This window comes from Corvus moneduloides, chromosome 34 (assembly GCF_009650955.1).
Source record: "Corvus moneduloides isolate bCorMon1 chromosome 34, bCorMon1.pri, whole genome shotgun sequence".
Taxonomy (NCBI): Eukaryota; Metazoa; Chordata; class Aves; order Passeriformes; family Corvidae; genus Corvus; species Corvus moneduloides.
In genome coordinates this window covers 682,836-699,776 of record NC_045509.1, presented here as the reverse complement: position 1 = coordinate 699,776, position 16,941 = coordinate 682,836, and the positions used below count along the sequence as shown (strand labels likewise).

Here is a 16,941-nt window from a genome sequence, read left to right as displayed (position 1 = left end):
CCCATCCCCCCGCCCGGTACCTGCAGCATCACCCGGTGCTGCTCCTCCGGTTTCTGCACCACGCACATGTTGCAGCCCATGGCGGGACCACCCCTCACCTGCGACCCCCCCTCACCCCGGGGACCCCCCCCCCCGCCCCCGCCGCCGCCTCAGCCTCGCCCCCCTCGCTCGGGGGGGCGGCAGCGCCCGCCCCGCGCCCCCCCCCCCGGCCCCCATGGCGGGCTCGGGGCAGGGGGCTCGGGGGCGGCTCCGGGCTCGGTTCCGCGGCCCGGGCGCGGCTCCGGGGGCCGGGCCCGGGGCTGTTGGTTCCGGTTCTGGTTCCGGTTCCGGCTCCGGTTCCGGCTCCGGTTCCGGCCGGTTCGGCCGCGGCGGCGGCGGCCGTGAGGGGAGGGGGCGTGGCCAGGCCGTGAGGGGAGGGGCGTGGCCAGGCCGTGAGGGGAGGGGCGTGGTCAATGTGGGCGTGGCCATTCCCGTGGGGGCGTGGCCAAAGCAACGTGGGGCGGGGTCGTGATCGTGTGGGCGTGGCCACTGGGGAAGCCACGCCCGTGGGGAGAGGCCACGCCCACGGTGCCCCCAGAGCAGCGCAGACCCCAAAGACCCCCATAGCCCACCCCATAGCCCACCCCATAGACCCTCCCCATAGCCCACCCATAGCCCACCCCATAGACCCTCCCCATAGCCCACCCATAGCCCACCCCATAGACCGCCCTACAGCTCCCCATAGCTCCCCCAGAGCCCCCCCATAGCCCACCCCATAGGCCCCTAAAGCCCTCCAATAGCCCACCCATAGCCCACCCCATAGACAGCCCTACAGCTCCCCATAGCTCCCCCAGAGCCCCCCCATAGCCCACCCCATAGCCCACCCCATAGCCCACCCCATAGGCCCCTAAAGCCCTCCAATAGCCCACCCATAGCCCACCCCATAGACCCCCCTACATCTCCCCATAGCCCCCCCAGACCCCCCCCATAACCCCTTCCATAGCCCACCCCATAACCCACCCCATAGACCCCCCCCCATAGGCCCCCAAAGCCCTCCCATTGTCCCCCCCATAGGCCCCCACATACCCCACCTCATAGGCCCCTCATAGCCCCCCCAGACCCTTTATAGCCCCCCCAATCCCCCATAACCCCCCTCAGACCCCCTATAGCCCCCCCCAATCCCCTATAGCCCCCCAGACCCTTTATAGCCCCCCCAATCCCCCATAGCCCCCCCAGACCCTTTATAACCCCTCAATCCCCCATAGCCCCCCTCAGACCCCCTATAGCCCCCCCCAATCCCCTATAGCCCCCCCAATCCCCTATAGCTCCCCCAGACCCTTTATAGCCCCCCCAATCCCCCATAGCCCCCCAGACCCTTTATAGCCCCCCCAATCCCCCATAACCCCCCAGACCCTTTATAGCCCCCCCAATCCCCTATAGCCCCCCAGACCCTTTATAGCCCCCCCAATCCCCTATAGCCCCCCAGACCCTTTATAGCCCCCCCAATCCCCTATAGCCCCCCAGACCCTTTATAGCCCCCCTCAGACCCCCTATAGCCCCCCCAATCCCCTATAGCCCCCCCCAATCCCCTATAGCTCCCCCAGACCCTTTATAGACCCCCCAATCCCCTATAGCTCCCCCAGACCCTTTATAGCCCCCCCAATCCCCTATAGCCCCCCCCAATCCCCTATAGCTCCCCCAGACCCTTTATAGCCCCCCCCAGACCCTTTATAGCCCCCCCAATCCCCTATAGCCCCCCCAATCCCCTATAGCCCCCCCAGACCCTTTATAGACCCCCCAATCCCCTATAGCTCCCCCAGACCCTTTATAGCCCCCCCAATCCCCTATAGCCCCCCCAATCCCCCATAACCCCCAGACCCTTTATAGCCCCCCCAATCCCCTATAGCCCCCCAGACCCTTTATAGCCCCCCCAATCCCCTATAGCCCCCCAGACCCTTTATAGCCCCCCCAATCCCCTATAGCCCCCCTCAGACCCCCTATAGCCCCCCCAATCCCCTATAGCCCCCCAGACCCTTTATAGCCCCCCTCAGACCCCCTATAGCCCCCCCAATCCCCTATAGCCCCCCCCAATCCCCTATAGCTCCCCCAGACCCTTTATAGCCCCCCCAATCCCCTATAGCCCCCCAATCCCCTATAGCCCCCCAGACCCTTTATAGCCCCCCCAATCCCCTATAGCCCCCCCAGACCCTTTATAGCCCCCCCAATCCCCTATAGCCCCCCAGACCCTTTATAGCCCCCCCAATCCCCTATAGCCCCCCCAATCCCCTATAGCCCCCCCAGACCCTTTATAGCCCCCCCAATCCCCTATAGCTCCCCCAGACCCTTTATAGCCCCCCCCATCCCCTATAGCCCCCCCCCAAAGCACCCCCAGCCTTTTCCCGGCAGTTCCTTCTTTATTTTGGGGCTTTTTTCCCCTTTTTTTTTTCAGTTTTTTTTGCGGTTTTTTTTGCTCCGCGTGGTTTTGGCGGTTTCTGGTCGGGGGGGGGGATGGGGGGGACCCGGGGGTGGCCACACGTGGGGGGAGGGGGCAACACGGGGGGGTCACACGGGGGATGGGGGGGGGGGGGCTCGGCTGCCGTTTTTGGGGCCCTTTGGACCAATTTTTCCGCTTCTTTTACCAAAAAAAGGGGGATTTGGGGGGGGCGGGGCACCGCACACATTGGGGGGGGGCTACAAAGCTACGACACAGCGCGGGGGGGGGTTGGGGTGGGGACCCCCCCTCGGGGAAGGGGTTTGGGGGGGTTTTGGGGTGGGGACCCCCCCTCGGGGAAGGGGTTTGGGGGGGTTTTGGGGTGGGGACCCCCCCTCGGGGAAGGGGTTTGGGGGGGTTTTGGGGTGGAGTTTCCCCCCGCGGAGGGAGTTTTGGGGGTGTAGGCCCCCCCCCCCGCGGAGGGGACGTAGGGGGATTTTGGGGGGGGACCCTCTCCCTGGGGGGGGAGGGGGTTTTGGGGGAGGGGTTGGGACCCCCCCGGACGGGGCATGGGGGGATTTGGGGGTGTTGGGGGGGTGCAGAGGGGGGGTTCGGGGGGTTTTGGGGCGCAGACCCCCCCATGGGGAAGGTGAGGGGGGGTTCGGGGTGCAGAGGGGGGGTTTGGGGTGCAGACCCCCCCCGTCGGCTCGTGTGAGGTTGCCAAGGCCGCGCCGTGAGATGCATTCAGAAATGGGGGGGGGGAGGGGGGCGGGGGGGTGTGGTGGGACCCCCCCCCCACCCAAACCCCCAAAAGTTTTGGGGGGGGGTCCCGGAAGAGGGAGGGGGAGGGGGTTTAAAAACTGAGGGGGGGCAAAATCCCCCTCTTGCCCCCCCTAATTTTGGTCTGAAGAGCCCCCCCGGTGTCCAGAGCCCCCCCCCCAAAACCAGCGCGGGGGGAGGGGGGGGCATTTTTTTGGCTGAATCCAACGGGGGGGTCCCCGCCCGCCCCCCCCCCCCCGATGTGAGGTGATTTTGGGGGGGGTGTCCCGTACCCCACCCCCCCTCCCGCCAGCCCCAAACAACCCCCTCAAATTTGGGGGGGGGGGGGGCACTTAAAGGACCCCCCCTTTTGGCAGTGAAGGGGGTGGGGGGGCCCTTAAGTGGGGAGGGGGGGGAGGGGGGTTGGGGGCTCCTTGCTGGGGGGGCTCTGGGGGTCCCCATTTGCTTTGGGGGTCCCCAGGGCCATGGGGGGGGTCCTGCTTTGCTGGGGGGGGGGGTCCCCAGTGCTGGGGGGAGTCCCGCTGTGATATCGGGGGGGTCCCCAGTGCTGGCAGTGTCCCCGTTGCCATGGGGACCCCATGGTGACATTGGGGGGGGGGGGGTCCCCAAAACTGTGGAGGCTCCCCCCAGGGCTGGAGGGGTCCCCAGAGTTGTGGGGGTCTCGCTGTGACATGGGGGGGTCCCGCTGTGACATGGGGGGGTCCCCACTGCCGTGGGGGTCCCGTTGTGACATGGGGGGGTCCCAATGTGACATGGGGGGGTCCCCACTGCCGTGGGGGTCCCGTTGTGACATGGGGGGGTCCCGCTGTGACATGGGGGGGTCCCCACTGCCGTGGGGGTCCTGCTGTGACATGGGGGGGTCCCGCTGTGACATGCGGGGGTCCCCACTGCCGTGGTGGCCCCACTACGCCCTCACACCGTCCCCATCGCCGTGGGGGCTCCCCCAGTGCCACCCACGGGCCTGCGCCTCCCCCAGGGCGTCCCCCAGGCCCGGGGGTCCCCGCGGGGGTCCCGGTCAGTCGAGGGGGGCGGCGGCCGAGGGGCTGGCGGGGCCGGAGCTGCCGGCGGCGGTGCCGCGGGTGCCGCTGTACTGCCCGATGAAGGAGCCGTCCTCGTTGAACTGGACATCGGCGCTGCCGCCGTAGCCGGCCAGGCTGTCGTCACTGCCCAGCGCCGCGCCCGCCGCGCCCAGCGAGCGCCCCGAGCTGCCCGACGCCTTCTCCTCGCCGTCGCTGGGGACAGCGGCCACACCGGGGGCACCAATGTCAACAGGGACACAAGCAATGACCCAAGCAATGACCCAAGCAATGACCCAACCAGTGACCAAACCAATGACCCAACCAACATCCAACCAACATCCAACTAACACCCAACCAATGACCCAACCAGTGACCCAACCATTGACCCAACCACTGACCCAACCAGTGACCCAACCAGTGACCCAACCAGTGACCCAACCATTGACCCAACCACTGACCCAACCAGTGACCCAACCAGTGACCCAACCATTGACCCAACCACTGACCCAACCACTGACCTAACCACTGACCCAACCAACATCCAACCAATGACCCAACCACTGACCCAACCACTGACCCAACCAGCACCCAACCAATGACCCAACCATTGACCCAACCAACACCCAACCAACACCCAACCAGTGACCAAACCAATGACCCAACCAACATCCAACCAATGACCCAACCACTGACCCAACCACTGACCCAACCACTGACCCAACCAACACCCAACCAATGACCCAACCAATGACCCAACCAGTGACCCAACCAACATCCAACCAACACCCAACCAGTGACCAAACCAATGACCCAACCAACATCCAACCAACACCCAACCACTGACCCAACCACTGACCCAACCAGTGACCCAACCAGCACCCAACCAATGACCCAACCATTGACCCAACCACTGACCCAACCAGCACCCAACCAATGACCCAACCATTGACCCAACCACTGACCCAACCACTGACCCAACCAATGACCCAACCAATGACCCAACCGGTGACCCAACCAGTGACCCAACCATTGACCCAACCACTGACCTAACCACTGACCCAACCAACATCCAACCAATGACCCAACCACTGACCCAACCACTGACCCAACCAACATCCAACCAATGACCCAACCACTGACCCAACCACTGACCCAACCAACATCCAACCAATGACCCAACCAACATCCAACCAATGACCCAACCACTGACCCAACCACTGACCCAACCAACATCCAACCAATGACCCAACCATTGACCCAACCAACACCCAACCAGTGACCCAACCACTGACCCAACCACTGACCCAACCAGCACCCAACCAATGACCCAACCATTGACCCAACCAACACCCAACCAGTGACCAAACCAATGACCCAACCAACATCCAACCAATGACCCAACCACTGACCCAACCACTGACCCAACCACTGACCCAACCAACACCCAACCAATGACCCAACCAATGACCCAACCAGTGACCCAACCAACATCCAACCAACACCCAACCAGTGACCAAACCAATGACCCAACCAACATCCAACCAACACCCAACCACTGACCCAACCACTGACCCAACCATTTACCCAACCAGCACCCAACCAATGACCCAACCATTGACCCAACCACTGACCCAACCACTGACCCAACCAGCACCCAACGAATGACCCAACCATTGACCCAACCAATGACCCAACCACTGACCCAACCAACATCCAACCAATGACCCAACCAGTGACCCAAACAACACCCAACCAATGACCCAACCAGTGACCCAACCAACATCCAACCACTGACGCAACCAGTGACCCAACCAACACCCAGTGACCAAACCAATGACCCAACCAACATCCAACCAACACCCAACCAATGACCCAACCACTGACCCAAACAACACCCAACCAATGACCCAACCAACACCCAACCGGTGACCAAACCAATGACCCAACCAACACCCAACCAATGACCCAACCAATGACCCAACCAGCACCCAACCAATGACCCAAACAACACCCAACCAGTGACCAAACCAATGACCCAACCAATGACCCAACCAGTGACCCAACCAGTGACCCAACCAACACCCAACCAACACCCAACCAATGACCCAACCAACACCCAACCAATGACCCAACCAATGACCCAACCATTGACCCAACCAACACCCAGTGACCAAACCAATGACCCAACCAACATCCAACCAACACCCAACCAATGACCCAACCAATGACCCAACCAACATCCAACCAACACCCAACCGTGGCTTTCTCCTCGTCATCACTGGTGACATCACTGTCACCAGTGTCGCCATCATTGCCAACACGCAACCAACGCCCCCAACACCATCACCACCCGCCCACCACCACCATTGTCACCCCCACCCCAGCAGCCCCTCACCCCCCATTGCCCCCACCCCACATGGGGGTACACGAGGGGGGCCCCAGGGTGGGGATGGGGGAGGGGAAACGAAGGCTGTGAGGGGCTGTGTGGTGGTGGTGGGGGAGGGGAATGATGTGAACGAGGACCCCCTCAACCCCCAGGGACCCCCAATGCCCCCCCCAGGGGAGTGGGGACCCCATGACTCCCCCCGGCTCCCCCCAAAGCCCCAGCACCCAATGGAGATTCAGGGACCCCCCCCAGGGGCCCAACCCCCACCAATGGGTGCAGTGACCCCCCCCAGCCCCCCCTTACCTCTCCAGGGACCTGCGTTAGCCCAGGGCAATTAGCAGAGGGCGGTTAACGAGGAGGCGAGCGATTAGTGAGAGAGGGGCAGTTACCATTTAGTGAGGGGGGCAATTAATTAATGAGGGGAGCAGTTAATGAGGGCGGCAATTAATGAGGAGGTAATTAGTGTGGGGGGGGGGGAGGGGGCAGATCACCGGCTGCTCAGCAGCTCTGGACGCGCCCATCGCGACAGGCCACGCCCCTCCATAAAACCACGCCCACTCGCGATCAGACCCCGCCCCCTCAATGAACCCACGCCCATTTCACGCAAACCACGCCCCCTTCTGCCCAGGCCACGCCCCCTTCCTCACCGGTACTCCCCGAAGGTCTCGTCCTTCATGGGCCGCGCCTCCGAGTCCACCTGCGTGTCCTCCTTGTCCTTCACTGGGGGGGCACCGCTGGGTTCGAGGGGGGGCACGGCACCCCCGGGACCCTCCCCCAGCCGCCGGGACCCCCCCGGGATTCCCTCAGACCTTGGGGACCCCCCCACCGTTCCCAGAAAGCCCCCTCAGAGCTCCCCTAAAAATTTGGAGTTTCCCTTTGTCCCGTGTCCCCACGTCCTCCCTTCCCCACCCCTCCCCCCTCCAGGCTTGGGGACCCCCCGACCCCTTCCCCAAATTAAGAGCCCCCTCCCCAAGCCTTGGGGACCCCCCCCTCCCCCACCTCCAGAACCCCCTCCCAGGGTCCCCCCAAAACTCGGACCCCTCCCCCTTGTTCCCATCACCCCCAGTCTCCCACTGCCGCTCCAAATTCTCCCCCCAGCCTCGGGGACCCCCCGACCTCTCCCCCAAATTAACAACCCCCTCCCCAAGCCTTGGGAACCCCCCAGACCCCCCTAAAACCACGGACCCCTCCCCTTATCCCTCCCATCTCCAGCCTCCCATTCTCCCCCCCCCAAATCCCCCCCCCCCGGCCTTAGGGACCGCCCCCAACCCCCTCCCCAAACCCCAAACCCCCGTCCCCACCCCCAGGACCCCTCCCCACACCTTGAGGACCCCCCCAAAACAAAAACCTCCACAACAAAACCCCCGTGCGGAGCCTCCGGGGGGGAGGAGGAGCCTGCGCGGGGGGGATTTGGGGGTGCCGGGGGGGGTCCCGGGGGTGCCGGGGGGGCCCGGGGGGCTCTGGGCTCACCCGAATACTTGCCCCCCTTGCTGCGTTTGATGAAGCAGAGGATGAGGAGCAGCAGCAGCAGCAGCACCGCGGCGCTCACGAAGCCGATGAACCAACCCTCGGTGGCGAAGCCGCCCGCGGGGCTCGGCACCACTGCGGGGAGGGGGGGGGGGCAAAAATCCGCTCTTGGGGACCCCCCCGGAGACTTTGGGGACAGCCCCGAAGGGGTTCAGGGCATCCCCGAGCGGTTTTGGGGACATCCGAGAGGTTTTGGGGACACCCCTGAGGAGTTCAGGGCATCCCCGAGCACTTTTAGGGATGCCCCGAGCGGTTTTGGGGACCCCCCCCGGAGATTTTGGGGACACCCCCGAGGAGTTGAGGGCATCCCCGAGCGGTTTTGGGGACCCCCTCAGAGATTTTGGGGACACCCCCAGGAGCTCAGGGCATCCCCGAGCAGTTTTGGGGACCCCCTCAGAGATTTTGGGGACCCCCCCGGAGATTTTGGAGACACCCCCCAGGAGCTCAGGGCATCCCCGAGCGGTTTTGGGGATCCTCCCCCAGCAACTTTGGGGACCTCCTGAGCAGTTTTGGGACCCTCCCACCCCACCCTGAACAGTTTTGGGGGTCCATGAGGGTTTGGGATATCTGGGGGGGGCGCGGGTTGGGGGTCTAGGGGGGGTTCATGGGATTTGGGGCGGATTTTGGGGTGATTTTGGGGGATCCACGGCGATTTGAGGTGATTTTGGGGTGGATTTTGAGGTGATTTTGGGGGATCCACGGCGATTTGAGGTGATTGTGGGGTGGATTTTGGGGTGGATTTTGGGGTGGATTTTGAGGGATCCACGGCGATTTGAGGTGATTTTGGGGTGGATTTTGGGGGATCCACGGCGATTTGAGCTGATTTTGGGGTGGATTTTGGGGTGGATTTTACGGTGGATTTTCGGGTGGATTTTGGGGGATCCACGGCGATTTGAGGTGATTTTGGGGTGGATTTTGGGGGATCCACGGCGATTTGGGGTGGGTTTTGGGGCGGATTTTGGGGGATCCACGGCGATTTGGGGCGGATTTTGGGGGATCCACGGCGATTTGAGGTGATTTTGGGGTGGATTTTGAGGTGATTTTGGGGTGGATTTTGAGGTGATTTTGGGGGATCCACGGCGATTTGAGCTGATTTTGGGGTGGATTTTGGGGTGGATTTTACGGTGGATTTTCGGGTGGATTTTGGGGGATCCACGGCGATTTGAGCTGATTTTGGGGTGGATTTTACGGTGGATTTTGGGCGATCCACGGAGCCCACGGGAATTTTGAGGCATTCAGTGGGACCCACAGGAATTTGGAGGGGGCATGGGGGGGCGGGGTGGGGCCGTAGGAGCTTTTGGGGGGAATCTGTGGAGCTCCGGGAGGGTCTCGCGGCTCCGCGGGGGCGGATTTTGGGGTGAAGCCGGGCGGTTTCGGGGCTCACTGGTGCCGTTGGTGTGCACCTCGCTCTCCCAGAACGCCACGCGCTCCCCGGAGTGGTTCCGCCCCACGAACTGGACCCGGTACGAGGTCCCGGGCCGGAGGTCCCCGAGCCGGTACCGGCCCAAGGAGGAGTTGGCCCGGCCCGAGGAGCGCCAGGGCTCCTCCGCTGCCAGAGGGAGGGGAAGGGGCGAGGCTCGTAGGGGGCGGAGAGACCCCCCCAGAGACCCCCGCACCTCTTTTTTTTCCCCCCCGCATGTCCCAACCGCGGTTTGGTCCCAAAAGACCCAGAATTTCCCCCCAAATCCCCTGCGGGACACCTCCCCAAACCCCATGTGGGACCCCCCGCCCCCCCAGACCCTTCCCATCACCCAGAGCCCCCCAGACCCCTCCCCACCCCCCGATTTCCCCCAGCTCCCCCGACTCAGGACTCCCAAAACCCCACTCGGGACCCCCCAAATCCCTCCTAGACCCCCCCAAAACCCCCCCAGGGAACCCCCAAATTCCCCACGGGACCCCCCCCCCCCCACTGTTCCCCAAGGACCTCCCAGACCCCTCCCTCCCAAACCCCATTTCCCCCCTTCTCCGGACCCCCAACCCCCCCCCCATAGAACTCCCCAACGGCCCCTCCCAGTCCCTCCCAGTATCCCCCAGTCCCTTACTGGTTTTGCTCATGTACTCGACCTCGAACTCGATGTTGGCCTGGGGCTGGGCGAGGGTCCAGCGCAGGACGGTGAAATCCTCGCCCACCTCCCCAAAACCGACGCTCCCCAGCACCGGCAGCACTGCGGGGGGGGGCGAGGGCGGGGGGGGTCACCCCAAATTCCCCTCCCCCAGACCCCCCCAAGCCCCCCCGGCTCAGCCTCTGGGGATCCCCCCCCCCTCGACATTTTGGGGGTCGCAGGGTCCCTCTCGTGGGGGTCTCAAGGTGTCGTCCCCCCCCCCCCCCCCGTTATTTCCAGACCGGCCCCCCCCAGGTGGCTTTGGGGCCATTCAGGCAGTTTTGGGGTCCCCCCCCCAAATTTCGGGGTTTCCTGGCAGTTTTTGGGGGTCCTCCCCGGCGGTTTCGGGTCCCCCCCCCCCTCCCGTGTCCAGGATCCCCCCCACTTTTGGGGGGCAGTTTTGGGGTCCCCAGGGTGCTTTCAGCCCCCTTCCCCCCCAATTTCGGATCCCCCCCCCCGCTAATTCCGGATCCCTCCCCAGTTTCAGATCCTCCCCAATTTCGGGGTCCCTCCTGGCAGTTTTCGGGGTCCCTCCCGGCAGTTTTCGGGGTCCCTCCCGGCAGTTTTCGGGGTCCCTCCCGGCGGTTCTTGGGGTCCCTCCCGGCGGTTTTCGGGGTCCCTCCCGGCAGTTTTTGGGGTCCCTCCCGGCAGTTCTTGGGGTCCCTCCCGGCAGTTTTTGGGGTCCCTCCCGGCTGTTTTCGGGGTCCCTCCCGGCAGTTTTTGGGGTCCCTCCCGGCTGTTTTCGGGGTCCCTCCCGGCTGTTTTCGGGGTCCCTCCTGGCAGTTTTTGGGGTCCCTCCCGGCTGTTTTCGGGGTCCCTCCTGGCAGTTTTCGGGGTCCCTCCCGGCAGTTTTTGGGGTCCCTCCCGGCAGTTTTCGGGGTCCCTCCCGGCAGTTTTTGGGGTCCCTCCCGGCAGTTTTCGGGGTCCCTCCCGGCAGTTTTCGGGGTCCCTCCCGGCAGTTCTTGGGGTCCCTCCCGGCTGTTTTTGGGGTCCCTCCCGGCAGTTTTTGGGATCCCTCCTGGCGGTTTTCGGGGTCCCTCCCGGCAGTTTTCGGGGTCCCTCCCGGCTGTTTTCGGGGTCCCTCCCGGCGGTTTTTGGGGTCCCTCCCGGCGGTTTTCGGGCTGCGCACCGGGCTCGGGGGCGAGGCTGGCGAGGCGCACGAGGGGCGCGCCGGGCCCGTGGCGAGTGCGGGCGCGGAGCTCGAGCCGGTACCGCCCGCGCGGCTCCAGCCGGGCCAGGGTCGTGTTCAGGGTCCCGGGGGGGAAGGAGATCTCGTACGGGAACCCCCCCTCGGTCTGGTTCTCTGCGGGGAGGGGTCGCGGATGCCGAGGGAACCCCAAAAAACCCCGCCCGGAACAGCCCAAACTCCCCCAAAAACCAGCCCGGAACGGCCCCGAAGGAACCCCAGAACAGCCGCAGCTCCCCCAGAACCCGCTCCCAGCGCTCCCAGTGCTCCCAGTGCTCCCAGAGCCCGCTCCCAGCACCTCCCAGTGCTCCCAGAACCCGCTCCCAGTGCTCCCAGTGCTCCCAGTGCTCCCAGAGCCCGCTCCCAGTACCTCCCAGTGCTCCCAGTGCTCCCAGTGCTCCCAGTGTCCCCACAGCCCCCTCCCAGTACCTCCCAGTGCTCCCAGTGCTCCCAGTGCCCCCACAGCCCGCTCCCAGTACCTCCCAGTGCTCCCAGTGCCCCCACAGCCCGCTCCCAGCGCTCCCAGTGCTCCCAGTGCTCCCAGAGCCCGCTCCCAGTACCTCCCAGTGCTCCCAGTGCTCCCAGTGTCCCCACAGCCCCCTCCCAGTACCTCCCAGTGCTCCCAGAACCCGCTCCCAGCGCTCCCAGTGCTCCCACAGCCCGCTCCCAATACCTCCCAGTGCTCCCATAGCCCGCTCCCAGCGCTCCCAGTGCTCCCACAGCCCGCTCCCAGTACCTCCCAGTGCTCCCACAGCCCGCACCCAGTACCTCCCAGTACCTCCCAGTGCTCCCAGAACCCCCTCCTAGCGCTCCCAGCGCCCCCACAGCCCGCTCCCAGCGCTCCCAGTGCTCCCACAGCCCGCTCCCAGCGCTCCCAGTGCTCCCACAGCCCCCTCCCAGTACCTCCCAGTGCTCCCAGAACCCGCTCCCAGCGCTCCCAGTGCTCCCAGAGCCCACTCCCAGTACCTCCCAGTGCCCCCCAGTGCTCCCATACCCCACTCCCAGTGCCTCCCAGTGCCCTCCAGCGCTCCCATACCTCACTCCCAGTACCTCCCAGCGCCCCCTAACCCCCTCCCAGCGCTCCCAGTACGCACCCAGTCGGTACTGGAGCAGGAAGCCGCTCAGGACGCCGTTGGGGTGGCGCGGCCGCCGCCACTCGAGGCCCAGCGCGGTGTCCCCGAGCCGCTCCACGCGCAGCTCCTCGGGGGGGCCCGGGACTGGGGGGGGGGGGGGCGGTCAGGGACCCCCGAATCCCCCCCAAATGGGGACGGGGGAGCGCCGGGAAGGGGTCTGGGGGCGGGGGGAGGGCCGCGGGCTGGGGTCTCGGGGGGGTTGGGGTGGATTTTGGGGTCCCCCGGGTGGAGCTGAGGAGTCTCGGGGGGAGGTTGAGGTCCCCTGGGGTGGATTTTGGGGTCCCATCACAAGGTTTTGGGGTCCCGAGTGCAGTTTTTGGGGTCCCAGAACAGAATTTTGGGGTTCAGGGCAACTTTGCTGCCCCAGCTTCACTTTCTACCCTCCATGGCGGGGGGGGGGGGGGGATTTTAGGGTGCCGATTTCTCTTGTTGGGGTCCCGAGGGGGATTTTTGAGGTGCGGATTTTGGGGTTCGGGATTGGGAGGGGGGGGGGTCTCACCTCCCTCGGGGGTGTGGAAGCGGATCTCGGCGCTGGGGGGTCCCGCCCCCCGCCCGTTGAACACCAGCACCTGCAGGCGGTAGCGGCTCCAGGGGTGCAGCCCCCCCAAAACCGCCCCGCTGGCCTCGCCCGGCACCGTCAGCACCCCCGGCTGGGGAGGGGGCCCGGGGGTCGCGGGGGGGGGCGCCTGGCGCCGGGAGCGCTCCCCCACCCACCCCTCACGCCAGTACAGCACCTGCGGGGGAGGGGGGAAAAGTGAGGAGGGGGCGTCGGGATCCCCCACCCCCACCCCCAAAAAATTCCCCAAATTGTCCCCACAGCCCCAGGAGCCCCCAAAATGCAACTGGGGGAGGGGGTCGGGGGGGTCAGGATCCCCCGAAAATGCCCCGAGTTGTTCCCGCACCCCACAGCTTCAGGAGAGCCCAAAAGGTGAGGAGGGGGCGGTGGGACCCCCCCCCAAAAAACCCTCGAAACGCCCCCCCCCCACATCCCCAGCCCCCCCAGGCAGATGGGACCCCCCCAAAATCACCTCAAATCCCCCCCCCCCGAAATTCCCAGGACCCTCCCGACCCCCTAAATCTGCCTCAAACCGAGCCCCCAGACCCCCCAAAATCGCCTCAAAGCGCCCCCCCCCCAGTCCCGGGAGCCCCCAGACCCCCCAAAATCGCTTCAAAGCGCCCCCCCCCCCCCCAATTCCCGGGAGCCCCCAGACCCCCCAAAATCGCCTCAAAGCGCTCCCCCCTCCCCCATTCCTGGGAGCCCCCAGACCCCCCAAAATCGCCTCAAAGCGCGCCCCCCCCCCAATTCCCGGGAGCCCCCAGACCCCCCAAAATCGCCTCAAAGCGCCCCCCCCCCCATTCCCGGGAGCCCCCAGACCCCCCAAAACCACCTCGAGCAGCCCCCCCCCGGCCCCCCCCGGCCCCCCCTTACCCGGTAGCCCCGCAGGTGCCCCCGCAGGTCCCGGGGGGCCCCCCCCAGGCTCCAGGTGACCCGGACGCTGGTGCTGTTCAGGATCTCCACCCCCACATTTTCGGGGTACACCAGGGGCACTGGGGGGGCGGGGGAGGGGCGGCGTGAGCCCCCCCGGACCCCCCCCCCCAGAGAGGGACCCCTTCCCCAAATCCCCCCCAAATCAGGGCGCTGTAAACCCCCCCCGGGTGGGGGATTCGAGGGGGGGACCCCCAAAATGCAGCCCCGGGTTTGGGGTGACCCCCAGAATTTGGGGTTTGCCCAGCCCTGGGGGCTTTCGGAACCCCCGGATTTGGGGTCTCCGCCCAGATTTGGGGTCTCCTCCCAGATTTGGGGTCTCCCCTCAGATTTGGGCTCTCCTCAACCTTGCCGCTCCCAAAACTCCCAGATTTGGGGTCTCCCCTCAATTTGCCTCTCCCAGCACCCCCAAATTTGGAATCCCCCCCAACTTTGGGTTTCCCAGCACCCCCAAATTTGGGACCCCTCCCCTTTTCTCCCCCCACCCCCCCCAGATTTGGGGTCTCCCCTCAATTTGCCTCTCCCAGCACCCCCCCCAAATTTGGGATCCCCCCCTTTTCTCCCCCCACATTTGGGGTCTCTCCTTTCCCCCCTTTCCCCAGTGGGGTTTATTTTTTTTTGGGGGGGGGTTCCCCAAAACTCACGGTCCTCCCCGGAGTAGCCGATGACCAGGGGGGGCTCGGGGCCCTTCCCGGCCTCGTTGACCGCCTGGACCCGGATCTCGTAGGGGCTGAAAGTTGGGGTGTCCCGGACCACCAAGGGGGGGGCCCCCACCGTGTCCTCGTGCCAGTGGCCCCGGACCGGCTCCAGCGGCCGCCACTGGACCCGGTACCGGAGCTCGGGGGCGTTCCAGTCCCCGGGGGGCAGCGGCTGGAGGTGAGGGGGGGAGAGAGCACCCCAAAAATCACCCTCGGAGCCCCCCAAATATCCCCAATATCGCCCTAAATAGGGACCCTAAATCCAGCCCTAAATCCAGCCCTAAATCCAGCCCCACCCCACCCCGGTCCCTGCACCCGGTACCGGAGCTCGGGGCCGTTGCAGTCCCCGGGGGGGGGGCGGAGAGCACCCCAAAATCAGCCCCGAACCCCAAAATCAGCCCCGAACCCCAAAAACCAGCCCCGAACCCCCAAACCGAGCTCTGAAACCCCAAACCCAGCCCCGGCCGCCGGACCCGGAACCGCGGCTGCCAGAGACACCCCCCCCCCCGCAAAAAGTGCCCCGAGCCCCCCAAAACTCATCCCAAACCCCTCGGGAATCCCCAAAATCTGCCCCGAATCCCCCCAGACCCCCTCGAGCCCCTCCCCAATCCCAAACCTGTCCCGAACCACCCCAAATACCCGAGAGCCGCCCCAAACCTGCTCCGAGCCCCCCCAAATCCACCCCAAATCCACCCCAAACCTGCTCTGAGCCCCCCAAATCCACCCCAAACCTGCTCTGAGCCCCCCCAAATCCACCCCAAATCCACCCCAAACCTGCTCTGAGCCCCCCAAATCCACCCCAAATCCACCCCAAACCTGCTCTGAGCCCCCCAAATCCACCCCAAACCTGCTCTGAGCCCCCCCAAATCCACCCCCCAAACCCCCCAACCTGCTCTGAGCCCCCCAAATCCACCCCAAATCCACCCCAAACCTGCTCTGAGCCCCCCAAATCCACCCCAAACCTGCTCTGAGCCCCCCAAATCCACCCCCAAACCCCCCCAACCTGCTCTGAGCCCCCCAAATCCACCCAACCTGCTCCGAGCCCCCCAAATCCACCCCAATCCACCCCAAACCTGCTCTGAGCCCCCCAAATCCACCCCAAACCTGCTCTGAGCCCCCCAAATCCACCCCCAAATCCACCCCAAACCTGCTCTGAGCCCCCCAAATCCACCCCCAAACCCCCCCAACCTGCTCTGAGCCCCCCAAATCCACCCAACCTGCTCTGAGCCCCCCAAATCCACCCCCAAATCCACCCCAAACCTGCTCTGAGCCCCCCAAATCCACCCCAAACCTGCTCTGAGCCCCCCAAATCCACCCCCAAACCCCCCCAACCTGCTCTGAGCCCCCCAAATCCACCCCAAATCCACCCCAAACCTGCTCTGAGTCCCCCAAATCCACCCCAAACCTGCTCTGAGCCCCCCAAATCCACCCCAAATCCCCCAAACCTGCTCTGAGCCCCCCCAAAACCCCCCCAAACCTGCTCTGAGCCCCCCCAAATCCACCCCAAATCTCCCCCGAGCCCCCCCAAACCTGCTCTGAGCCCCCCAAATCCCCCCCGAGCCCCCCGTACCTGCCAGGTGATCACCAGGTTGTTGGTCTCGTTCCCCTCCCCCTTCACCCCCATCGGGTACCGCTCAGGGGCTGCGGAAAAAGGGTCAGGGACCCCCCCAAAACCTCCGGGACCCCCCCCCAAATCCTCGGGGACCCCCCCCAAATCCTCCGGGACCTTCTGGGGGGCCTCAGAGACCCCCATAAACCCCGAAAAAATTCTTCTTTTTCTTCTTTTTGGGGGGGGTTTGACGGGTTTTGGGGGGATTTGGGGAGTGTTTTGGGGGTCTTTATGGGGTTTTTAATGGGATTTGGGGGGATTTCAGGTATTTTTGGGGTATTTAATGGGATCTTTGGGGTATTCGATGGGATTTTTTTGGGTGTCTAGAATATTTGGGGGTATTTAATGGGATTTTGGGGTGTTTAGAGTATTTGGGGGTGTTTAGGGGGATTTCGGGGGTGTTTAGGATACTTTGGGGGTATTTAATAGGATTTTGGGGGTGTTTAGTGGGATTTTGGGTGTGTTTAATGTATTTTGGGTGTGTTTAGGGTATTTTGGGGGTGCTTAATGGGATTTTGGGGGTGTTTAGTGGGATTTTGGGGGTGTTTAATAGGATTTTGGGGTGTTTAATGGGATTTCGGGGGTGCTTAATGGGATTTTGGCGG

General features: G+C 64.7%; 1 protein-coding gene across 1 annotated transcript in view; it reads right to left on the bottom strand.

Annotated features, from left to right (window-relative positions):
• Window positions 1-3,651: 3,651 nt before the first annotated feature.
• L1CAM (L1 cell adhesion molecule) overlaps window positions 3,652-16,941 on the bottom strand; it is a 32,617-nt gene continuing 19,327 nt past the window's right edge. Inside the window, 12 exon segments of the mRNA XM_032094831.1 lie at window positions 3,652-4,422; window positions 6,899-6,910; window positions 7,243-7,315; window positions 8,066-8,197; window positions 9,507-9,671; window positions 10,165-10,287; window positions 11,354-11,527; window positions 12,505-12,627; window positions 13,043-13,277; window positions 13,973-14,091; window positions 14,674-14,899; window positions 16,298-16,368. Coding sequence (XP_031950722.1) covers window positions 4,206-4,422; window positions 6,899-6,910; window positions 7,243-7,315; window positions 8,066-8,197; window positions 9,507-9,671; window positions 10,165-10,287; window positions 11,354-11,527; window positions 12,505-12,627; window positions 13,043-13,277; window positions 13,973-14,091; window positions 14,674-14,899; window positions 16,298-16,368 — 1,670 coding nt within the window. The 3' untranslated portion in view covers window positions 3,652-4,205.